This window comes from Camelina sativa, chromosome 9 (genome assembly GCF_030686135.1).
Source record: "Camelina sativa cultivar CO46 ecotype springtype chromosome 9, ASM3068613v1".
Taxonomy (NCBI): Eukaryota; Viridiplantae; Streptophyta; class Magnoliopsida; order Brassicales; family Brassicaceae; genus Camelina; species Camelina sativa.
This window is the reverse complement of record NC_141888.1, coordinates 22,060,513-22,084,737: the sequence shown is the minus strand read 5'-3', so window position 1 is coordinate 22,084,737 and position 24,225 is coordinate 22,060,513. Positions and strand designations below refer to the sequence as shown.

At 33.5% G+C, this 24,225-nt stretch overlaps 3 protein-coding genes across 9 annotated transcripts; 1 reads left to right on the top strand and 2 right to left on the bottom strand.

Annotated features, from left to right (window-relative positions):
• Positions 1-5,941: 5,941 nt before the first annotated feature.
• Positions 5,942-9,677, bottom strand: LOC147938501 (serine/arginine-rich splicing factor SR34A-like). Of its 4 annotated transcripts, none has more exons than XM_087467083.1 (14): positions 9,542-9,627; positions 8,636-8,918; positions 8,361-8,481; positions 8,183-8,248; positions 8,021-8,095; positions 7,779-7,920; positions 7,642-7,688; positions 7,501-7,558; positions 7,294-7,343; positions 7,154-7,210; positions 6,715-6,863; positions 6,544-6,612; positions 6,383-6,431; positions 5,942-6,278 (listed from the first exon to the last, which is right to left on the bottom strand). In XM_087467083.1, exons 3-14 carry the CDS (start codon positions 8,445-8,447, stop codon positions 6,258-6,260), a joined length of 870 nt encoding a protein of 289 aa, XP_087323209.1. In that variant the 5' UTR covers positions 8,448-8,481; positions 8,636-8,918; positions 9,542-9,627; the 3' UTR covers positions 5,942-6,257. The 4 variants fall into 4 exon arrangements, with proteins under 4 accessions (XP_087323209.1, XP_087323211.1, XP_087323210.1 ...); XM_087467085.1 differs by having other exon boundaries at positions 6,544-6,597; XM_087467084.1 differs by lacking the exon at positions 8,636-8,918 and having other exon boundaries at positions 6,544-6,597; positions 9,542-9,677.
• Positions 9,678-12,336: 2,659 nt separating this feature from the next.
• On the bottom strand, positions 12,337-17,208 carry LOC147938500 (uncharacterized). The gene is made up of 16 exons (XM_087467244.1): positions 17,092-17,208; positions 16,737-16,899; positions 16,274-16,514; positions 16,065-16,154; positions 15,889-15,979; positions 15,646-15,712; positions 15,080-15,122; positions 14,794-14,965; positions 14,612-14,710; positions 14,404-14,472; positions 14,093-14,231; positions 13,727-13,928; positions 13,217-13,338; positions 13,096-13,135; positions 12,729-12,970; positions 12,337-12,576 (listed from the first exon to the last, which is right to left on the bottom strand). The coding sequence occupies exons 2-15, from the start codon at positions 16,869-16,871 to the stop codon at positions 12,765-12,767; spliced, it is 1,716 nt and encodes a 571-aa protein (XP_087323370.1). The 5' UTR covers positions 16,872-16,899; positions 17,092-17,208; the 3' UTR covers positions 12,337-12,576; positions 12,729-12,764.
• A 159-nt stretch (positions 17,209-17,367) lies between these two features.
• Positions 17,368-22,987, top strand: LOC147938499 (uncharacterized). Of its 4 annotated transcripts, none has more exons than XM_087467242.1 (16): positions 17,368-17,661; positions 17,750-17,834; positions 18,228-18,330; positions 18,423-18,507; positions 18,579-18,665; positions 18,860-18,939; positions 19,079-19,148; positions 19,607-20,024; positions 20,242-20,323; positions 20,663-20,836; positions 20,922-20,975; positions 21,107-21,199; positions 21,290-21,355; positions 21,449-21,495; positions 21,574-22,272; positions 22,366-22,987. In XM_087467242.1, the coding sequence occupies exons 9-16, from the start codon at positions 20,255-20,257 to the stop codon at positions 22,769-22,771; spliced, it is 1,608 nt and encodes a 535-aa protein (XP_087323368.1). In that variant the 5' UTR covers positions 17,368-17,661; positions 17,750-17,834; positions 18,228-18,330; positions 18,423-18,507; positions 18,579-18,665; positions 18,860-18,939; positions 19,079-19,148; positions 19,607-20,024; positions 20,242-20,254; the 3' UTR covers positions 22,772-22,987. The 4 variants fall into 4 exon arrangements, with proteins under 4 accessions (XP_087323368.1, XP_087323367.1, XP_087323366.1 ...); XM_087467241.1 differs by having other exon boundaries at positions 19,607-20,028; positions 20,687-20,836; XM_087467240.1 differs by having other exon boundaries at positions 19,607-20,028.
• Positions 22,988-24,225: the final 1,238 nt, after the last annotated feature.

Below are 24,225 nucleotides of genomic sequence, written 5' to 3'. Positions count from 1 at the left end.
TTCACACCTTTTTGTTTTACATCTTTTTGTTTATATAAAGTTGCAATGTTTTAATCCAATAATTGTGTTTCTTCCTCGTACCCTAGCTTTCAATCTTTGCACTTGTTAGTTTTCGCATCTTTTTGTTTTACACATTTTTGTTTCACACCTCTTTGTTTTCACACATTTTTTGTTTTTATATATATACAAATTTTTATGGACTTTGAAAAGAGTTTTTGTTCTTTGAGTATATTTCACACCTCCAAGTTTTAAAAATTATGAGTAGTATTTTCTTTTAATTTATTAATCAACATGATTGACTCATCTTTGTTAAAATTTGGATTGTTTTATTTATTGATTCATTCATCTAACTTTTGTTTGATGTTGTTTTCCATTTATTCATGCATCAATCATCTCTTTCAATTATTAATCTAGGTAATTGATTGTGATTATTAATTTTTCATAGATTTATATGTTTATATATTATAGCAAACTCACTTTTAGGTGTCAATTTAAATATAAGGGATAAGATTGTTTTTATTATCTCATCTAGATGTTTAAATTTATTAATGATATTAAAAGTTGTAATATTTTGATCCAACAATTGTGTTTCTTCGCCGTATTCACAACTTTCAGTGTTCACATTTATTATGGACATATATATATTATGGACCTTGAAAAGAGTTTTTGTTCTTTGAGTATTGTTTAACACCTCCAAATTTAAAAATTATAAGTATTATTTTCTTTCAATTTATTAATCAACATTGATTCACTCATCTTTATTAAAAATTTTTGAATTGTTTTATTTATTGATTTATTCATCTAACTTTTATTTGGTGTCGTTTTCCATCTACCTGTATTGATCATCTCTTCCAAGTATTAATTTAGGTAATTAATTGTGATTTCTAATTTTTTATAGATTTATTTTTTTAGTCAATTTAGTTTGTTGCAGCTATAGCTCTTTCTCCCTGATTCTCTTATTATTTTTTATAAATTTTGATAGAATAATGATTAATTTTTTTTAATGTGAATATCTTTCAAAATTGATTATCTGAGTATGATTCAGTAGACTTAGATTTATATATGTTTAACATTATTCTCTTATTTTCACTGAATTGATTTTTCATTTTATATATACAACAAATATTTTATTTAACTATTTGGTTGATTAATCTTAGTCATTATTTATGATTTTTATACTATACAGATAAAGAATTACCATAAAGTTAGTCATTTTAAATTTTCATTTTTCCGTACGATAACTTATGGGCTGAAATCCTAGTATATATAATTACAGATTAAAGGTAAAGTTTGTAGTTAATAGATATGATGTAAAATTATATATACACTTTATGATACAGCTAACAATTATATGTTTTCAAACAACATTGTTGAAACCAAATAAGATATAATCATGTGAAATTTTAAATAATATGTTCTTAGACCATCTATAGTGTATTCATCTATTATTTTATAATATAGAATAAGTCTAAATTAGAAAATGGTTTTCTCCAATGTCAAAGTCTATATCTGACTATAAAATAGAGGTAGTGTTAAAGATATTAAAAATCACTATATTTAAGAGAAGAAATATAATTCAAGTCTAAATATCCAAAACAATTATCCAACTACAAACCATCATTATACAGTCTCAAAAACCTCTTTGAAAACAACATTAAGTGTTTTATTCTGGCATTTTCCATCTTTATATGTAAGTAACACCTTGAATTCTTTTCTGGTTGTGACTCGAGAGAAGACAACATAAAACTGTCCATGTGTGAAAACCAGTTTTGGTAGAAACAATCCAACATATTCTAGCGTCTGACCTTGACTTTTTTTTATAGTAATTGCAAACGCCACAGTAACAGAAAATTGTCGTTGCCTCATACGAAAGGGAAACTTTGCATCAGGTGAACTAACATACATCCTAGGGATAAGTACTCTATCACTAATCTTTTTTCCTGTCACGATTCTTGCTTCGATTACATGATTGGCCATCTGAGTAATAATTAACCTTGTACCGTTACACAAACCTCCCTTAGGATCTATATTCCTTAGCAATATGAAGGTGCTCCTATTTTCAACGTTAAAATATGGCTTGGCAATCTAGAAACTTGTATACTGTTTAGAAATTTCTGAGCGTAGATCATATTATCATGAGCATTTTTATCTGACGTTTCAATACTATCAGACCTAAGATATCGTCTCTCCTCACCTGTAAATAAAAAAATAAAGATGGAATTTTAGATATGTTTTTAATATTAGTATTTCTTAAAATTATTACTTCAATATCCATATTATGAGTTTTGCTTCTCTAATTAAGTCAGCAAGATCCAATTCGGCATCGATAGTACACACAGAATATTCATTAAGATTGATTGGAATACCAAATCTTGAATGAGCCGCTCTACCACCTTCCAAAAGCAAAGCAGCTATACCACTTGAAGCAGCATTCATAACAATATTACCTTTAGACCTTATATCAGCACCAAGAATAGTCCACAAGAAAGTTTTCCAGTACCACCAAATCCATAAACATAAAACATACCACATTTGTCGTGATTCACAGAGTGAATGATTTCTTCATAAACACGTCTTTGCTCCTCAGTTAGCATAGGTAACAACTCATTGTACAATTCCTGTTGTTTATGAGGTTTATATATTCTCTCATCTGCGATAAGCCTATTTACACATGTGTTTATCATACTATTATCTGGTTTAGGCATTTTCTCAAACGCCGTAAGAGACGTTCCATTCGATCGCAGCATCAATTCTATTTCAGTTAAACATATATTTTCTATCTGAGCATGTGTCAACATTAGACCTACAACAGTAAAGTTAAACACTTATTTATAATTTTGTTTTGCGAAAAATAAATTACATTCAATTAACCAAATAACAATTTGACTTGTGCGGGAAAAAACTTTTTTAAAAAGAATTATTGTCTAAACTTTTTTGTGGTCAAATATATATTACTAATTCAATTCTTTTATAAATTTGTGTGGGCAAATATATAATAGTTCAACTAATTTAACAAACCAAAAAGTAAATTAATTATAAGGCTAAAAAGGATTCCAACAAAAATGTAAATGGAAAAGAATTAACTAAAAGAGAAGCTATAATTTAATTTTCAAAAACAGTATTTATTTTCCATTTTTAATAATTTAAAATGGGATTCGATTATTTTATTTTTGAGATTTTCTAATTTTGTTTTAAAAATAATAATACGTTTTTTTAACAGTTTATTTTTAAAAGTCAAAGAAAAATAATTTGTTAAAATTACTCATTTATATTTTCAATATATATACATTTTAATTGTCAGGACCTTTTGTCTTATTTAGAATCTTTGTTCCTCCTTTTGGTGATAGAGTATCCAGCCGGAATAACATGGGTTTTCCGGAGATTTACATCAACCTTATGAGATTTTGTCGATATCACAAAAGATTGTATCATATCATCAAATTAAATGGATATTTTTAATATATCCTCTCGAGATTTTCAATTCCTTCTATCCAAATCAAACCGTCATAATTATCTACAGAAATTTAACATTTTAGAAAATATAAAATTTCTTGAAACAAATATTTACAAAAGATTTAAGTATTTATTTCCACTTTTTTTAAAAAATTTAAATTGGATATGAATATTTGATTTATGTTTTTTTTCTTCTAATTTTCGTTTTTAGAAAAATAAAGATTCAGATTAGCAAAAATTAATACCTGAATTTTATTATATCCAGTTTTGTAGATCCACAATTATGATCAATGATCATCCATGAATTCAACTGAAACAAAAAAAGATGTATTAGGTTACATATAAAATTTTATTTCAAATTACTAAACTACAAAACAAAATATAGAAAATAATACAACCTATATTTTTTAAAGATAGACAAAGTCTATGATTGCTTGATCTTGCTTTCCAAACAACCACTACAACAAAAAACGCAGAAAAATTAGTATCTGATGAATCATATAAAATTTTCAAAAGTTGTCTTTGCTCATTTTCTTGTAGAATAAAAAAATCATGGAATAAAAATATGATCATGTTTAACCAAGAGAAAAAAATTGAATAACAATCACCACTATAAAAAAATAAATATTACAATTAATAAAAACACTTTACCGATTTGATTTTTTGCTTGCTTCATCAACTTGTTCGTCCAATCTTGTTTTTGATATACAAAAAAACATCCATGGTCCATAGCAGGTACACCTAAAACACAGCCAAACAGTACAAAATGAGTAAAACTTTTGATATGATTCAACATAATAATTAAAAATTATAGCAGCATAAAAATTAATCATGCAAAGCACCAAAGCATATGGATAGTACATCAACATGAAAAAAAAAAATCTAAATCACACAATAGTAAAGTTGATTCATTAGAACCAAAATAATACAAAAAAATATTATACTCTCAAAATATATGTTTAGCTTAATGAATCCGACTTCTACTATTTTGGGTGAGCCTCTATATATATATAGCTTAGAAGGAAAATCGTCATAATTAACTTTACCATTTTAAATTTTTAAAAAATAGAAAATTTCTTTAAACAAATATTCGTAATATATTCTAATATTTATCTTTCATTTTTTTAAAAAGAGATATTGTGTAAATATATTAGATTTCGGATTTTGTAAAACAAAATTCGTTTTTTTTTTTAATTTTCGATTTTTTTTTTTTTTAAATAAAATTTAGAAAAGGGTAAAAAGGTCCAGTTTTGAATCTCATTAATGGTAAATTAGTAATCTTAAGTCTGATGATGAATGTGGTGCATTTCAGCAACCTAAATAGAGTGTAAAATCTTCTTCAAAATATTTTTAAGGGTATTTTTCATTAAGGGCAAATAAGGTCAATTTTTGTGAGATTGGCTGTGAGCTCTCTCGACTTCTCCTTTAATATATTAGATATTTGCTAAAATGTTTACATTATACCTAACCTCTTCACTAGGCCTGGGCACTAATACCCGTTACCCTACTCGACCCGTTACTCGGCTCGTACCTGTCCCAAAAAAAAGGGTACCCGCAGCTTTAGGGTCGAGTAAAGGGTATTATATTTATATTACCCGTGAGTAAGGGACGAGTATAGGGTATTAGTTTAGTTTTCAATACCCGTCCCGTTACTCGGCCTTTTACCCGTTTTGCTACCCGACCCGTAAATAACCGTTAATATTTTGTATTATTATTATTATTATTTATTATTAATTATAGAGTTAGAGTTAAAACCTAAGTTCAACTTAGCCTAACTGAATTAATATATTATTTTTATTTTCAAAATTCGTAATTTTATAATTTTGGAACTATATATTGCATAAATTTATGAATTTTTCATTTTTGGATTTCAAAAGATAAAATTATTATTGCGATTATTAACATTTTTTTATCGGGTACTCGTTTTCCGGGTAATAATAAAGGGTCGGGACGAATAAAGGGTCAACTATTTTTTACCGGGTACCCATTTTTCCGGGTACCCGTTATTTAAGGGTCGAGTATGAGTAAATTTTTTCTGTTACCCGTTAGGGTCGGGACGAGTAAAGAGTCGGAGAAAATTCAAGGGTACCCGTCCCGTGCCCAGCACTACTCTTCACGTTGTAACCTCTTATTTAGCTATATCAGCATAAGCAATGGTGGATAATGTGCACTTCATCCTAACTCGATTATCATGTTCACGAGTTGTTGATTCTAGACAATGCCGATCAATAGAAATAGTCAAGGGATATCAACGTTTTTGGAAGAACCTAGTCGAGGAAAACAATATCAAACATTGTCGGGATGACCAGTCTCAGACCAGTAGAGGTGAAACTGAACAGCCTCATGCTAATGGTAAAAAATTGGAATCCAAGCCATTGAACATGTTATGGGTCAACAGATTTGCACCTCTATAGACCATGCCACAAATCTAAGCTTACGGAAATGCTGAGGAATTCATAAGACTTTTAACATTGCTAACTGGATGCCATTTATCAAATAAATCAGTCAAATATTTCATAAATATCATAAGAAATCTAATCTGGGGTCGCTACGACATTAAAATGGTAAAGGACACGAACAAGTCTAATCATACAAAGTTCAAGAGGTATGGTGATTTTCACGGAATCATCCATAACATAAAAGAGAGAAAGAGAGTAGTGCAAAGAAGATTTGAAAGCAAAGAAACACAAGGAGAAGAAGAAGTCAATTATCCAAAAACAGCAAAAACAACAATGTCACAGATTGGATCTTGACTTGAGAATTTAAGCAGTCTTTTCTTCTGGCCATTTTCACCGCCTAATAAATCACTCACTGCCTTCACGAACCTGAGAAACAAAAACAATTTTTAAATCTTGGTTTCTTTGGTCTTTAGCCTATAACTTGGCATATTTCCCGAAAACTATGCTAAAATGCAGCTTATTTATTATACCTTGGGAGGAGATTTTGATGGGGACCTGGACTTAGATCTCGACATTGCCCTAAATTGGAAAAAAAAAAAACCACACTTAATCACAGGAGAAATAAAAGAAAGACAAAAAAATACCAACACGGTGAAGGAGCAAACACCAAAAACAAAAGGAGAGAACTTGCCTGGGGGGACTCTTTTTCCTGTCAGGAGATGGTGATCTAGATTTTGATATCGACCTGGAAAGGGATCGTCTTGGTGATTTACAGCGATAAAGATTCATAAACACAAAACTCCAACTTTTTAGTTGTTGAAAATGGGAGATATATAAGGTTCAGTGATAACAAACATAGCACCTCAAATCCTTCCTTGGGCTCTTGCTACCGCTAAGGCTGCGGCTACCACGGCTGCGACTACGGCTATGGCCACGGCCACGACTTCGGCTTCGGCTTCTGCTCCTGCTTCTACTTGGGCTTCTTGATTGGGAGCTTTCATATTTCCTAACCTGAATATGAGCCGAAGACAGACATAACATAAACGGGAGGGGAGAGAATGAAGCATCTACCAAAGTATACTGTTTAGAGACTTGAGATACCTAAAACCCTAAAAACGTAATTTCTAATATTCATCTTTTCCATCTAGTTAAAAGTATCTCCATTTCTCACTACTCATTTCAATATAGAAGCATATATTTACTACCACACATCAAATCTGACCATGTCAAGTGTCGGATATAATCATATAAGTAAAATGACAAAGGAGCAAAGAAAAAAAGACTGCAGAGAGAAATGGTACCCGGATATAAGCTTTAGCCCAGGGGTTTCTGAACTCTGTGTCATCAAGTTTCCTTATCTGAAATCACAACTTCGAATCTCAGAAACAACAGAAATCATAGTGTGCTATTCAGCAAGAGAGAAGAACATAGTTCAACTTACAGCATACTTCATGTCATCATAATTGGTGTAGTCGACAACACCATAAGTTCCTGATCATATTATTAAAGATAGTCATGTGCAAGAAAAAGACACAACTATAAAATATATCCCAAACAAAAATGCTGCTTCAAGCTGAAAAACGTAAGATATTGCTAAGATAGTATGCCATTTATATACTTAATTGGGCATAAGAAACTGTAAACGCACCATTACTGTCTCGAGTGACCTCAGCAAAGCACACATCACCAGCTTTCCGCATATGATCCTGAAATGAAGGTTTTACACGAAAACTAAGACTAGGAAGTAGAAGCCAATATGGTACAGTAAAAACATGAAGTGTCATCAAACCTTCAAATCTTGCCATGAAGCAGATGATGGGAGCCCACGCACGATAACTGTAAAATAAGACATCCAAGGATTAGAAAAAGCAAATATAAAACCAAACTTTTAATCCATACCATCTTCTCATAGGAAATTACACAAACCTCGGAATTCTGAGTGTCGTGAGACGCCAAACCGAGCAGATCCACCACCACCCCCACCTCCACCACCATAGCCTCCTCCACCACCATAGCCACCACGACGATCACTTGAAGACTGTCCTCGGCCACCATGGGCAAGCTCAACCTGCATAAGTTCTGATTATAAACTATGGACTAATGAATAGAAACACCAAACCACTCCTGTCAGCTGAAAGATAGCAAGGATGTAATGAATGTCTGATTACCCTCAAGCGACAGCCATCAAAATTATAGCCATCACGTCCCTTGATGGCATCTTCAGCATCCCGAGAATGCTCAAACTACAAAACGTTCAACAAAGCTTGGTTGAGTGAAACTATATCTTGTAAATTTAGTTAGGAAAATGTACGTTAAGCGAATAAGCTTACCTCAACAAAGCAATAACATGGAGGACGAGGTGGAACCTTCAGCTCAATATCCACTATGCGGCCATACTGCAAACACGAGCATTAAGGTAAACACAAAAGATGCTCCAGAATCTTCATTTTATCTTATAGGGATAATATAATATCGATAATGGAGTCAAACAAATAACTAAAAACTGACCTTGTAAAACAGATCGTCAATCTCATGTTCTCTAATGTCACCAGGCAAGTTACCAACATAGATTGACCGAGAAAATCGCCCACTCATTGTTTGCAAAGGTTAAAATAAACCAAAGAGGTTACTGCACATGTGAATAAAAAGGAAACAGATAAGTAAAGGACCAAAGCTATACTGCTATAGACAAAGAATCTCCACTCAGACAGCTTTCCATATAGCCTTAGCATCAAGATGAGATGATGATTTTATAAAAAAAGCGTGGTAAGACCAAAAAATACATGAAGCAAACCAAGTGAGAGCAATCCTTGGTCAGAGCAGTTGCTCCACAAGCTCCAAATGCTTATTTGCTCTCCAATGTGCTCCAAAAGCTATTATAAAATTTGAAATATATATTCTCTCCAGAACGTCCCATGATGACTAAACTGGTTCCCAAAGAGAGCAAGAATCTCCAATAACAATAAAAAAAAAAACAAAAAGAAACAACTCCACATTTGATCTCCCCCATTCCCTCTCTATATCCCTATGAACCATTGCAATGCTCATGTTCCAAGCGCTTGCCATCTATCATAAAGAAAGCATGTGTCATGACATCATGTAACATAGACTCATGCATCTACCTTGTTCAGCTTCCTTACTCAAAACATTCATACCGCACAAACACACAGCACAAAATTCTACTGTTTACTTAATTTTTACAACGCAAGTTAAACTCTTTCCTCCTCAAGACATAGAAAAATCAAACAAGAAACATGGAACCTATACCAATGTAGAAGATAGAAAAACTCCCAATTCATAGTTAATGCGAAGTTAACTAAGAACAATTTCGTAACTGAAACGAAATCGTTCTAAGAATTATGATCAAAAGAATGTGCGAAGTAAGAAGATAAACATCTCTTAGCATAACGAAGACGCCTCAATTGAATCAAATCACTTTAAACAACTCAAGAACATTAAAGATAAAAGCTTTAAATACAAGAGTGTAGAACATGTACACAGACCAAACAAGAATTCTCAACAAAATTGAACATCTACAAGTCCAAATCCCAGATTGTTCTGTATCCATACAAGTGCGACGAAAACAAGAAAGACAAAAGCAGAACACACAGAAACCAAAATTCAGAGAGAGGATAGAGAGAAAGATAACGAGAGAGGAGAGAGAGAGAGAGAGGTGAATGACTTCGTACCGGAGAATCGTCGCTATAGCGCCGGAGAAGATGTTGGTCACACGAACGAACTAAACAGATAGGTCGGCCGTGAAAGTTTAAACTAGGGTTTGTTCATTTTTATCATTTTATTATCGTCTTTCAACTTAATTGAATTACCGGAAATACCCTTATGTCGATCCATTCAATTCTTTTGTTATTTATTTTTCGGTCCCTCTTTAAGCAATTTGTTTACCAATAGAACCTCTAAGTTTTTGTTTCTTTCTCTTTTGGTCAAACAAAATCACTAAGTTATATACTGTATAAAACAAATAACATAAGTTATTTTACAACCGGAATTATTAGATCTGATCGGAGCTGAGTCTCCGGTGGAAGGTGGTGTAACTCAGTCGTTTTTTCCACCCCAACTTTGTAAATCAACACATGTCCAATATGTGTCATTTTCTAGACTTATTTGTGTTTTGCTGTATTTTGTATTAGATTATTAAATTTATGATTGGGCTTTAGTTTGTTGGACTCCGTTTTCATCTTGTAACTCTCTTTATTTTGGGCTTAATTAATGAAAGTTAGCTGACCAAAAATTATTATTTTTAAGGTGAGTTGTTGCAAAAAATATATTATAAAAGCAAATACTAAAAAACGCCAACCGACCATTTTTAATATTTGGTTGTAATGAATATTATTTTTAAATAAGCGGTGAATAGAAAAAAAAGTTGTTAAGTTTAAAAATCAGTACAAATTGGATAATCCGATCGGATTTAGTAGCTTAGTTTTTTTGTTGCTATTAGTTTTTTAAGTTAAAAATAACATCAGTATTTAAAAATCGACAAAAGAAAATAAATTTGAAAAATTTCCTACAAAAACTATGAATCCACTACTACGAAACATCGAACGTCTTCCTCATGACCTAATCAACGAAGTGTTGGTTAGGTCTTCTCCAGAATCGATCAGAAATTTAGCTTTGGTTTTCGCAGAGATCTCATATCGCTCTCACATCAAATCTGTCATTAAAGACTAACCTTTATCGAGGAGTATGAAGATTCAATGTTGTGGTGATCCAATTCAATCTCCGATATATATTTTGCATGCCTCGCCTATACTAAACAGCCCGTTTGTCATGGAAGTGTTGAACACATTTTGTACTTCTTTTGTGGATATTTATTTTCCTACATGTGTCTAAGTTAGAGATGCATAGTTGATCACTACATACAAACATTGACGTATGATTGTCCACAATATGTTATTTTTATTTTTTTGTCGTGAATGAGTTTATAAATGATTTCTAAAAAACAAAAACCAAAAGTTCTATTATACAAACTAATTATATTCAAGTAGAATTTAGATATTTTTGCTAAAAATTATTTGGCTTTTAATCTTGAATTTAAAATATAAAGTCTTTAGTTTTATATTTTTTTATACTCTTAAACCTTAACAAAGTGTCTAATAAGTCAATATATAAATAAATAAAATATTGTGGACAATCATACGTAGCCGTTCGGTTCTCGTGGTTGCATGAAGTGTTCACTGAAGAGATGTACGTTACTTAGGGCCTGACTGGTTCAAACGCTGCGGTTGCGGGTTGCGATTGCGGGAGATTGCGGGAAGTGGGCGATTGCGGTTTCAAGCGTTATTAGCGTATTGAACGACTGGTTTAGCGGTTTAAAATTGGTGCATTTGCGGAGGTTTACGACTGGTTGACCAGCGGGTGCAATAGCGGTTGGAACATAATAAATGTGATATATAATTATATAAATGTTTTAAAATATCAAAAAACTTTATTAAACTTGATTTATAATTAAAATTCATTAAAAATACTAAATAATTATTAAAAATAAATAAATTTTCATAATGAAATACTTATTACTTTATGCATTTGGATTTTTACCAAAACTTTAATTAAGTAATTTGATAAATGACTAAAACATATGTTTTAGATCGTAGATCTTCTTTCTTAAATCTCACACACTCAATAAGTTTTGTGGGGCAGTATTTGCATCGGTAGTAATGATCAAATGAGAGTTGAGAAGAGTCACTCGTGATTTGTTTTTATTTTTCACAAATAATCTTATTTTCTTAAATTTCTGATGAAACGTTATATTTATTTAGATTTTTTTGACTTATGTGCGATGTGCCATAAATTTACATCAAGTTTTCTGGGTTATTGTTAATTGAAATATTATTTTCTTCCAATTATTTATTTTTTTAATATTTTTTAATCTTATCCGTACTTCATTTTCTCTCATCCTTAATGAATAAAATAGTTAGGTAAAAAATATATATAAAATATATTTCATTATCATTGATTTGTTTCAAATTTTTTCTAAAAAAAAAAAAAAAATTTGAAACGCAAACGCCCGCAACCGCAAACGCTTGCGGGAACCAGCTTTTGGAATTCAACGGTTGGGAGCGATTGGGAGCGACTGGGAGCGATTGGGAGCGATTTGTGTGATTGGCCCCAAACGCGAGCAACCGCCCCGCAAACGCAAAACGCAGCGTTTGCGGGAGCTAGCGGGAGAAACCAGTCAAGCTCTTAATATGTAATGTTTTTGTTTTCTCTTGCGGTGATTGATTGTCTTTGATCCTTACTAATTTTTTGGTAGTCAGATTGTAAAAAACCCGATCGATATTTTGAATTTTCAGTCGAAAAAAAAACATGTAAAACAACCAGAATTATTGCTATTGGAGCTTACATATTATATGTAAACTATTATGGACTGTTTTACATATATATGTAAACTAAACTTATTGTAAGGTTTTTTTTCATCTCGTAAGAATTATCCGTTATGTAATGCGTAATGGTTGGTTTATACAATGACTTTTTCTACTGTAATTTTCTTTAATTAGTTTCAAAATTTGATATGCAACTTTTTTTTTTTGGTCAAAGTTTTGATATGTAACCTATAACTAATTTTCTTCTGGGAAAACCAAAAAAAAACAAAGGAGTTCCATTTAAAACATTTCGCTGCAATTTGTAACCAATTGAATTGATGGAGCTGAGGCCTGGTGACGTCTCATTTCTGGACGAAGAAGATTCATTAGAACAATGCCTACTTCACCTGGAACATCACAATAGAAACAACAACAAAAGTAGTGTTAAAATTACCAATCCCACTAGATTACACCAAAATGCTCAAAGATGAATCCACAAGATTGCGTTTTTCGTTGTCAATTTTTGATCAAGTTATGGATGAAAGACAAGAAACAGTACCTGTGGTGTGAACTGATGATCTTTCGTTTTTACTCATCAGTCGTCGTCATCATCGTCTTCTTCTTCGTCATCATTATTATCATCAATGGAATACATTCCTTCAGATTCTTCTTCGTATATTTGAAACTCTCCATCACTCCCATCATCAACTGCTAAATCTCCGTATAAACCAGGTTCACTGGTTGGGAAACTATCAAATAAACCTTGAAGGTACGTCCTGGAGCTGTTCTCACTCTCAAGATCTTTTAATAGTTAAGGAAAATCTAAGGAAACAGAGAGTCAAAACGGTGTTAGAACCAAACACAAAGCTTTAATTGATTGGTCTTAATTCCCAAAACTCAAGAAAAGGGTAAACTTTGAAGGATACATCCATGGGAATCAAAAGATTTCTCATTGTCTCCTGCAGCCTGCAAAAGAATAGGAACATAGTAATGGTGAATCCTACCGGATGAAGAAAACAACAAAAAAATCATTTACATTAATACTACCATGTCGAGTTCTTCTTCTTCTTCCTCTTCTTCGCCATCCAGGTTTTCATCATATCCATCCTCATTAACATTAGCATCCACATCTTCGTTTACGCTTTTACACTTTTCCATGTCTTCAGCACCTGCGAATTAAAATACTGTTCAGTAGCTGTTACTTCAGAGTCTTCAAGGAAAACATGTTCCATGACTAAAGACAATAAGCATATCATGCGGAATGTATCAAAATTAGTTTAGAACTTTAACTCATTACAGAATTCTTGTTACACAAATTTCTGTTTAATATATATGTAAGCACATACTCGTAGAGCAGTACGATCAACCAGTTTTTGCTGTCAAATTCACTAATTGAGGCCACTGAATTTCTATAAGATTTGATAGACTCCAAAAATACTCTCTACAAACGCGAAGGTATAAGGGTCTAATACATTAAGGAATCTGCTGAACGTACACCACACAGACTTCCTAAAACGTTCAAAGAAATGAAACACATAATATTATTGATGAGCTTACCTTTAGTAGCCTCCTGGTGCTTCACTAGAGATGGTTTAAGTGTCTCTTTCTGAATTTGTATCTTCCCTGACCTCTCAAACTCCTCTTGGATGGATTTAAATACATCTTCGAACCCTGGCTCAGGAAACACAGACACAAACCTCACAGCTACGCGGAGTCTCAAAGTATCAAGCATGGCTTCAGAGAACCATCCTGTTTTATGCTGCAAACAAAAAACAAATTAGATCATAAACTTTAGAACTTGCCAAAGTTTATCTATTGGTGCAGATGCATCAGCTTGTGTGCGTTTAATCTTTAACATAACGGGCAAAAGACCATGATTAATGGGTATTGACTTCATGAACAAAAGCTCAGCTGAGAACTCACGCTACAAGAAGTCTTCTTAGGAGGCTTTCTTATCTCTCGCTGGATGTACTCGTCGTCAAGTTCAAATAATTGCAGAAAGGTTTGACATTTAAAAGGAAATATCTTAAAAGCACAAATGTCGCTCCAGCTTGGCTTTGAGCTGTAGCAAAGAGAAAATAACATATAATCAAACTTTCCTCTTCATTAATCAAATGGTTCAGTTGCAAATTTCCCAACAAATCACGCTAAATCTAGGATACAGTCCTACAACAATTATCTTAGAATGCTATGGAGAGTATTCAGGTGGAACCCTGAATAAAAAAAAGACTTACTTGTTAGTTGCATTGGCATCGCAATAACTTCGTAATTCAGGTGGAACCCTGAATTCCATTCTCTGATATCTGATACACAATTATTCAATGGAGATACATGTCAAAATCAATCATTACGCACCCATTTGTGTGTATCACCATTTTACCTAACATGTCACAAACCATGCAGCAAGAATACATTAATCAAGTTCTGAAGATATTAACTCACACACGAGACTCAGGATCACTCCGTGGGTCATAGCCTCTTTTAATCCAGAACCTAAGAAACGGACCATTGGAGAAATAATAAGCAGCCCTGAGAAGAAACCTACAAGAGTTCACGACAAGTTAATGAATGTAGTACTAAAAACACCCTGAGTATACGAAACCTGCATTAAAAAGCTGTCTCACCTGTTTAACATATGATGTGTACATTTCAGACCTTTATCAAGTAGTCGTTGAACTACAGAATCCCTTGTCCATATAGGCCGTTCGTTAAACAATGCAGACACACATACCTGCCATTGCCAGTGGAAGGAGCTGGGAGAAACAAAGTCTTCCCAATTTAGTTTCTTTGGAATCTGTATGAAGAAAGCTAAGGACAGACCAAGCAAACACGGCTCTTTCTACTCGCATCATCCACAAGAGAAAGTGTCAAAAAAAGAATTGAAAGAAGTAGCATATAAAAAAAGGATATCTTTGACGCTGAAATCAATTGCAAATACTGGGCCAACATCAATCTGCATCATAAGAGAACATATCATCATAAAGATCAATTAGCAAATAGCAACAGGAAATAAACTACAAGGAAATTTTCACGGCATTATCAATATCGAAAATGGAACAGAACGAATCATGTATGCTTGATGGTTCATAAGAGTATTTTACATGCTTCAAATCTATAACTACTGCATTAGCAGGATTGAGGATTCAGATATATTTTTTTGCGAATTAACGACTATTATGACAATTCTTTAGTAGAAATTAAACCACCTATTTCTTAGCACCCGAAATCCAATTGTAGGTTTGGCTTAAAAATGCCAACCCATCAAGACAATCCCAGTACTTAATCATCAGTAAATTAAGACTCTCAACTAGACAATTAGTTACAGATGGACAACAGTGGTATGTCCCTATCGATGAAGATCAGATGATAAAAGTCGAATTTGTTCCCAAACAGTCTATTTTTTATTTAATGGTGCAACCAACAGTCAGCGTTTAGTTTATTTAGAAAACTTGGATGTTTCCATTTCCTTATCTTACCTCATAATAGTTCTGAGTCTCTGCATCATCTTTCTTTTTGGGACCATTTGTTGCCGGAGGTTTCAACCTGAAATCACCCAGGAAAACTAAAATTAGCACAATAACTGAAGTCAGTTCAATCATTTATGTTTTTTTTTCATCTTTCAACCATAACTAACATATTCAAAACTAAGTGAACGACTTAAGCCACCAAATAAAAAAGGATACAATTGAAAGAATTAGAAAAAGGCACTGGAATCTTACGCTACGTTGTCTGGTATATCTTTGGGTGCAAAGAACTGTGGCAACAACATCATTACATCTTCATCAGCCAGGCCCATCAAATCAGTATTTCCTGCATAAATGCAATATGATTGGGGAGTGATCACACCAGATATTTGGAATAAATTGAAAAGGGAAACCTAAAATGCAAGTGTCACCTGTAAGGGAATCCAACTCCATCCACTTTCTCTTTTTCTGCTGCGCAACATCCGCATGAATAGGAATAACATGCTGATAGTCAGCCATGCCTAGAAAATGAATAAGAGAAGAAAATATTGAAACACTAAGATATCAATTCAACTCTCATACAGAAGACAAATTTCAGATGCATAAGAACCAAACAAAAGAAGAGTAGGTACGTTGTTACCATCAAAGTGAAACGATTCAGACACATGAGCTACAATATCTGCACACAAAGCTGGACTAGCTTCCTCTAAAGATCCATCACTAGTGGCAAGAACAGGTTGGCTTTCAGGTTTTTTAGTATCCTGCTTAGAAATTCTCAACAGAAAACCATTGCAAGGACGTTGTTCACCCAATGCAGGATGTGCATAAGGATCTTCAGGCCGGAAACGCAGCTCAAGTTTGTTTGTAATCGATTCCCTTGCCTACCCAATTATACAAAGACTCAAAAACTGAATAAATCGTGCAATACTTTAACACAAGCTTGTTACTAAACCAAGAAAAATCTGAAATTTTGTGTTGATTAGAGCTATATGGATGCATATACCAAAGACTGTAACAGCAATATAGACTCTCTAATAACTACCATATGGTAACAATTTCAGTAAAAAAGGAAGAGTGTTTAAAGAAAAAGTTAAGAGCTTTACTTGTGTAATTCCTTGGATTCCTCCAAGAGTTTCAATGGCTTTGGAAATAGAAAATGGGTAGCCAGGGAAGTGTACAACAAACGCCTCCTTGCCTGGCAAGGTACCTGAGATTGTTCCTTGTTCTATGATTCCCATTGTTTCTATCCCTATCTACTCTTTCCTACTACAAAAAAAAAAAAAAACTCATAAATACGACGCCAATGCAATTGGAAGATTACAAGTTTTATATATACTCCTATTAATCTTCACTAATGTGTGCTTCATTGTGCTGCCTTCACCACCAGAGAATTTGGATAACGACTATTGAATCAAAAAGAAATTCGAAAACTTTATGATTCGGTAAGTTCAGACTCACCGGGAAAAGACTCGTAAAGTTGTAAAAGATTGCTTCAGTTTCTTCTGTTTCCCGACATCGGCGACGGCGAATATTTTTCCTGGCGGCTTCAAAACCCTCAATTTTTTAAGTTTTTACATATTTGGGCCTCTGTCGCTAAACGGCACCGTTCCCTTCGTCGTCACTGCGGTTGACTCCGGTCAAAAAATTTCTTTAGTGGACTCAAATAATTTGGGCTAAGCCCACTTTGTTAGCCGACACCGTTTTAACATCTCTAAGCCAACACGTTGACTTTTTAAATTAAAAAATCTCTGAAAGAAATTAAATAAAATATAGAGGGATCACATCTGCGCGTCACTGCGATTCGAACTAGGGTTTCCGTACTTGAATCCAGTTTTGTTGTCAAAAGCTAAGCTAAGCAAAGCAGAGCTTTGGTTTTGTTTCCCTCCAAAATTCAGTTTCGTCGGAATTTGAATGGCGTCGCGGTTCCAGGAAGCTTCATTGGTTACTTCACCATCGTATCCTAACGCAGTGGCTTGGTCATCGGAAAATCTGATCGCCGTCGCTGCTGGTCACCTCGTTATCATCATTGTAAGTTCCTTCTTCTTCTTCTTCTGCTTCGTTTTTTGAGGTTAAAGTTTGAGTCTTTTTAAAAAAAGACTTGTTTAATTTTTTCTAGAATCCGGCTTTGCCTGCTGGACCTCGTGGGTTGATCACTATCCCTGATGCTGAGCCTTATCAGATTGGCCGTGTTCGTTCTCAAGGTTTTTTTTTTTTTTTTTACTGCTCATTGTTACATAACAGAATCTCAATTATGAATTGTCTAATTTACAGTATCAAGTGGTGCAGATTCTTTGAATTTACAGAATTATGAAACTAGTTTCAAAATCCTACCTTTACTATGTGCCAATTCAGATTTGCAGATTAAAAAATTCAAGATTTTTCAAATTTTCAGTGTTCAGGAAGCTGTGTTTTGCAGATCAAATCTCTATTTGTTTCTGTGTAAATCTGAGTTGACTTCGCATGTATTAATTCAGATTTGCGAATAAAAAAAATCAAAATTTTGCCTGTGTTCAGTGTTCAGGAAGACATTTGTTTCTGTGATTTTGATCATTCAGAGTTCTGGATAAACAATATAAGTGATGATGTGTTTGTAGATTTGCTGACTGGTGGACTCTTACCTTCGAGTTTAAAACGGGAAAGACATCCCTGTGCTCGATCTCTCTCATGGTCTGATATAGGAATGTCTCCAAACCACGGGTATTATACTTAATCTTATAGTTTCTTGTAACATGTTTAGTTTTGTTTAGTCTCTATTCCCTAAGTTGGTGATTTTAAACAACGCTGCTCAGGTGTTTGCTGGCTGTTTGCACAGCGGAAGGAAGGGTTAAGCTATACCGACCTCCATATTCTGATTTCTGTGCTGAGTGGATTGAGGTAGGTTGTAAATTTTCTTTTGCCTTTTATAACTATCTCATGCATTACAGTAGCTTTCCTCTCTTTCACAGATTGTTGATGTATCTAAAATGCTTTATGAGAATCTATCAAGCATGAACTTTGGAGAGTCCAACAGTCCTTCTACTTCATCATCTAAGGTAACGTGTATCTCCTAACACTTTTCAGTAAAAAGTTTCTCACCGTGAAGGACAATTTACTACTCTCGCGAACTATATTTGGGACACTTAGATAGTCTTCGTACTATCACCTTTACATTTAGAGAAGGGCTCATCTTAACAAATTGTTAACATATTTTGTTATCAGTTATTAATGGACAACACTTTTATCACAGGATCAACATCACCATGAAGAGGATGAAAGGATTTCGAGTCTAAAGACACGTAAGCGGAGAAAAACAAGCGCAAACAACATGTAAAGAGCATTTTTTTTTTTTCACTCTTAAATTTCCTTAGATGCATACTAGTGGTCTGAGATAAGAAAAAATCTTTCTCTTTTTTTGTTCTGTTTTGTTCACTTTACTAACTTACTTTCATCTGTGAATTCGTTCTAGCAACTTACAAGAAAAGAATTATACAGATCGTGCATCATGTTCCAAGCAAGACAGTCAAGCAGAGCATAATGTATTGTTCATATCTCTTCACTAATTTCTTTCTGCTGTAGTGTATTTCTGTGGAAAAGTTCTATCATGACTCCTCCAACTTATTTATGTTACCTTTTTGGTGTTTTCTATTCTAATTCTGTCCCTGCAGATTGTATCTTATCCTTGTCTCTTTTGGAAACTCGTTTTTGCTAGGATTAGTAATTAATAGGAAACAAGGTCATTTCATCATGTAAATTATTATATTGCTATATTTTGTATAACTCCCTCCAGTATTCTTGTAGAAGAACATGTGTGCGTGTTTTTTTTATGCATTTCGAGTCCTGTCATGCTTTTGAATTCCACCTGAATCCTTTAAGGCATCATCATTCACCCCATATGGTTCTCAGAAATTTTGACACTCTTACTCTCAAGTGTCATCTAGTAAGAATCAAATTGTTGCATTGTACTCATATCTAACTCGATTTGTTATGTTCCCAGGTACTTGAGATTGAAGTATATAAACAGGCAAGCAATGGCCAAGATTGTCATTATTTGCCTAAAGCTTCGAAAAAGTTCAGTGAAGAGATAAGTCCAGAAACATATGTTTCTCGTGAGGCATTGTTATCCTCCCTTTCCGTCGCCTGGTCATCTCTACTAAGATTCTCATCAGGAAGTTCTTGTGAGAATATGTTAAGATTCTCTCTTCTGGCAATTGGTTCAAAGTCCGGTAGCGTTTCCATATGGAAAGTTCATGCACCTGAATGCTATCACATTGAACGTAGCGATTTATCTCCCGTCGTGGAACTTACTGCTATAATTCAGGCCCATAGCTCATGGGTTTCAACTATGAGTTGGGGAATTTCTGGCTGTGACTCTTCGAATCTGAAAATGGTGTTGGTTACTGGAAGTTGCGATGGTAGGTAAGTTAGTGTTAATTTACAAGAAATAAAAGAATATTTGTAAACCATAACAAACAAATTTGTCGTCAGTGATTGGATAAGTGTTAGAAATTCTTTGAGACTCTCACTCTTGGAAATAAGCCAGTTTAATGTCCATCCATTTGCATATGCTTCTCAATGGAGTCTTTTTTTATTTAACACTTTTCGGTCCATTTAATTCCACATTTTCTGCAGTGTAAAAATTTGGATGAGCAATAAAGAAGACTTGCAAAAATCTGTGGAGGTCTATAAATCTTCATTCTTTCTATTGAAACAGGTAACACTTTCTATTTCTTCCCTATGTGTTCTACTTTGTCTGATATTCTGATTAGGAACAGATTGAGTATAGCATCTGAGTTGATTGTGATTGAGACCATCGTGAATTTTGATTATGATCCGTTTTGTAGTTTTTCTGTAAGTAAGTTTGATTTTTGTTGCGTTTTGTGTCTGTAGATCCTTGTGTTTTTGACTCCATATGTATCTATTTCCTTGTTTGTGAATCTATCAGTTTCAGTCCGCTTTTCGCTTTAATTGCATTCTATTCAAGTGTATAGGCTGTTTTCATTGAGCAAACACTAAAAGTTTTGTTTTTTGACATTTTCCGGCCTATTTATAGGTTGTAGCATTGAATCCTGTTCAGGTTTCAACGCTTTCTTTTGTTATAAGCAACCATTATAATGCAATGCACTTGGCAATAGGCAAAGGATCTGGTTCTTTCGAAGTATGGAAGTGTGAACTATCTACAAGAAAGATTGAACAAATTGTTTCAACTAATGCTCATAACCACGTGGTAAGTCATTATATTGTTACTGTAAACCTTTTATTAAATACAATAGAAGTGTTCCATTTATTGATACATATGTCACTCTTTTTAGGTTACAGGTCTAGCTTGGTCATATGATGGCCGTTGTTTGTACAGTTGCAGTCAGGTAATATATTGCTTCTCTGTAAAAACAGCTTTTGTACTGCTTATCTTATGCCAGACAAACAAACATGATTTTCTTACCTAAAAAACTAAGCTATGAGCTACATTGTGATCTATTACTTTTGTCATATGCAGGATAATTATGTCCGGAACTGGATATTATGTGAGAATACCATCTCTGAAGTGCCAATTCCTGCAAACACTCCTGGTCTCAATAGCACGACTGATGTACGTCACTATGTGAATTTTTTAATATTGTCTCTTTGTTTATCCCTTACTCTAATTTATCTTTACAAACAATGAAAAAAAACTCTGCAGTTTCCTGATGATTTCTTATCATGCCTTGGTGTGGCACTGTCCCCTGGAAACCTTGCTGTTGCTTTGGTATGATCTTCCCAGAAACTTGGTTTTCTGTGACTAATAAGCTAGCATGAATTTCAGAAGTAGAAAACTAAGATTTCTCTTGAAATTTTGCAGGTCCGCAGCTTTAACGTTGAGCTCTTGAATCCGATGTACCAAGCCAGGTGATTTTCATTCATTAAGTAGCGTTTCTGTGTCCTGCTCGTTACAAAACCTGACTGTTCATTCTTTCTTGACTTCAGGTCGCAGAAGGCTGCTGTAGAATTCCTCTGGAATGGTGCACAACAATCTGGTGAGTCTGAAGATTCTTCAGAGATGGTAACCGAAGCTATTCTGGGTTTCTCAAAGAATGAATTTGCATATTGGGAAACTAATTTTCTCTGGTCATTGAAAGAATTCAAAGATTTGAATAAGCCTCTAGTTCTTTGGGATATGATAGCTGCAATGCTGGCGTTCAAACAGTCAATGCCAGAGTTTGTTGAACTGGTATTAACCAAATGGCTCTCTGTGTCATACCTTGGGTTTCATGCTGATATCCCCATGGAAGATCTCGTGCCAAAGATCTCCAAACGCTTCTCTGCTGTTCCTTCCAGGCTGTTACACATTCTCAATGTAATCTCCAGACGTGTAATGTTATCAGAGCTCAAAACGGAGGAAGTCAACAGAAAACTGCAAGGTCAGAGAATGAACAATGAAGAGGAGATTGATCTTTGGCTCAAACTACTTGAAGAAAGCGAACGAGAACTCCGAGAAAGACTGGTTGGTCTCAGTTTCTCGGCTTATCTAATAGCGGAGTCATCTCAGGGTACTGTTTCGCCTTCTACTTGGAATTGGCGTCCAGCTGGATTGGCTCAGTTGCAGCAATGGGTTGAGATCAATCATGATATTGTCCCTAGTCAGCTAGAAACCCTTTCCTCAGAAGTGAAATCTAGTCTAATAAGGTAAGTATCTCACATACCTTCTTCTTCTTCCCGTAATAATAGATACTAGAATGTTTTACAATTCATATCTTTTATGTTTCTAATTCATCACAGATCAAGCAATAGCACAGAAGCTAGATTAGAGGAAGAGAAATGTCCTTATTGCACATCGCCAGTCAATTTCCAGTCAGCAGAGGAAGCCTTTTGCGAATCTCCACACCAAAAAAAGAAGAAGAGCAAAGACAAAGAGAGACATGATCAAAGCCACAAGCTTGAGAGGTGTTGTGTCTCAATGCAAGTATGTCCACCAACTCCTTTGTGGTTCTGCAAATGCTGCAGCCGAATGACTTTAAAACTCGCTCCAGAGACCTTATTTGCATTGCCTTCGTTCCCGAGTGATCTCAAATCGCTTCCAGAATCTTCCTTTAGCAAAGTTGCCACGAAACCGTTCTGCCTCTTCTGTGGAATTCTCTTGCAGAGAAAGCAGCCTGAGTTTCTGCTGTCTGCTTCACCTGTGTGATAATAAGTTATAAGGAAAAATAGGATTAGGTAGATAAAACTGTATTTTATTATTATGTGTGTAGTCTTGTATTTTACATATATGATCCGGATCAGTATCAAACCGAGATTCAAGAGTCGAAACTGATCCAACCACAGATAAAGTTGGATTTACACTGAACTAAGCGGTTGTTAAAGTTGTCAATAACACGATTAAACAAACTTAACTTTCCAAAAATAATGATAATTTATGAACTATGTAATTCTACAAGAAAACTACAATTTCATAATATTTGATGTAACCTTTAAACTTTTATAAAGTAAAAAAAAATCTCATTAGCCAATTTTGGAATAGTTTCAGTACGTTATTCGAGTCATACAATTCACATGTTTGTAACAAGCTATCAAAAACATATTTTATTTTTGTAGAGACTAGTTGAGCTATACGGACTATTGTACAAAACATTAAAACATTACGAGAAGACTAACCGAGATTTTTAGCAACACTAATGTTTTCACTTTAATGTAAACCATTTTGCGGGTTAAGATGGATTACGATAAATTGACAAGATGGATTACTTACTATAAGTTGACAATTTTAATACAACTACTAGGATTTAACCTGCGGTACACCGCGGGACAATATTTTTAATTTTAAAATTTTAAAATTTATATTGTATTTATTTATTATTTTATTATTAATTTCAAAAATATAAAATTTTACATGTATTTGATATAAGTATTCAAAATATAGGATTTTTGTAGTGTTTTCAAGGTTTTAACCCATGTGGTATATGTATAGTTTAGTAATACATTTATCTCTTAGTAAACATCTAAAAGTGTTTTTAAAAAAAAAACAATTCCACTTAACTCACGAATTAATGCCAACCCGTCTCATCAAAATCAAAATAAGTTTTTTGCATAAAAAAATAACCAAAATAAGTTTTTTTATCAAGTTTAAAAATAAACAAAATAAGTTAATTTAAGAAAGTTTAGTATTTGACTTTCTCTGCAATGTTATTAATAATAACGGAATTGTTTTAGGGGTTAATGTTGTAAAAAAAAATTTAAAGGGCATAAACCAAAATATACTTAAAAAATGTTAATATAGATACATGATAAAGGTTAGTACCGATGATAAATATCTATAGAAACTATTATATTAGACTTGTAAATTTAGCGGATTGTGTTTACTCATAAACCAAAGTAAATATATATAGAAAATATTGGTCTTGGTTTCTCAATAAGACGATTATAATGACAGATATATATATATATATATATTATATCTAGATATATATTGTTATTAGTTGTGTTAGTAAAAAAGATGAATATTTCACTAGAGGTCAAAAAAAAAAAAAGATTAATATTTTACTCACGTATCATAGCTTATATATGCCCTTAATATATATTACTATTCTCAGATCCCAGGAGAATCAGATTGTCTTATACTCAAAACTTTGTTTTGTCTTCAGA

What these genes read in the sequence shown, in the direction of transcription:
- LOC147938501 (XM_087467082.1), bottom strand. Translation starts at nt 8,447, where the DNA reads ATGAGTGGGCGATTTTCTCGGTCAATCTATGTTGGTAACTTGCCTGGT. An exon ending in TTGACGATCTGTTTTACAAG is followed by an intron (nt 8,249 to 8,360) that starts GTCAGTTTTTAG and finishes TCGTGTTTGCAG; the next exon opens with TATGGCCGCATAGTGGATAT. An exon ending in ATGATGACATGAAGTATGCT is followed by an intron (nt 7,211 to 7,293) that starts GTAAGTTGAACT and finishes TTGTGATTTCAG; the next exon opens with ATAAGGAAACTTGATGACAC.
- LOC147938500 (XM_087467244.1), bottom strand. Translation starts at nt 16,871, where the DNA reads ATGGGAATCATAGAACAAGGAACAATCTCAGGTACCTTGCCAGGCAAG. An exon ending in GGAGTTGGATTCCCTTACAG is followed by an intron (nt 15,980 to 16,064) that starts GTGACACTTGCA and finishes GCATTTATGCAG; the next exon opens with GAAATACTGATTTGATGGGC. An exon ending in AGACTCAGAACTATTATGAG is followed by an intron (nt 15,123 to 15,645) that starts GTAAGATAAGGA and finishes CTTATGATGCAG; the next exon opens with ATTGATGTTGGCCCAGTATT.
- LOC147938499 (XM_087467240.1), top strand. Translation starts at nt 17,545, where the DNA reads ATGGCGTCGCGGTTCCAGGAAGCTTCATTGGTTACTTCACCATCGTAT. An exon ending in ACAGTCAAGCAGAGCATAAT is followed by an intron (nt 19,149 to 19,606) that starts GTATTGTTCATA and finishes TTATGTTCCCAG; the next exon opens with GTACTTGAGATTGAAGTATA. An exon ending in GTCTCAATAGCACGACTGAT is followed by an intron (nt 21,200 to 21,289) that starts GTACGTCACTAT and finishes AAAACTCTGCAG; the next exon opens with TTTCCTGATGATTTCTTATC.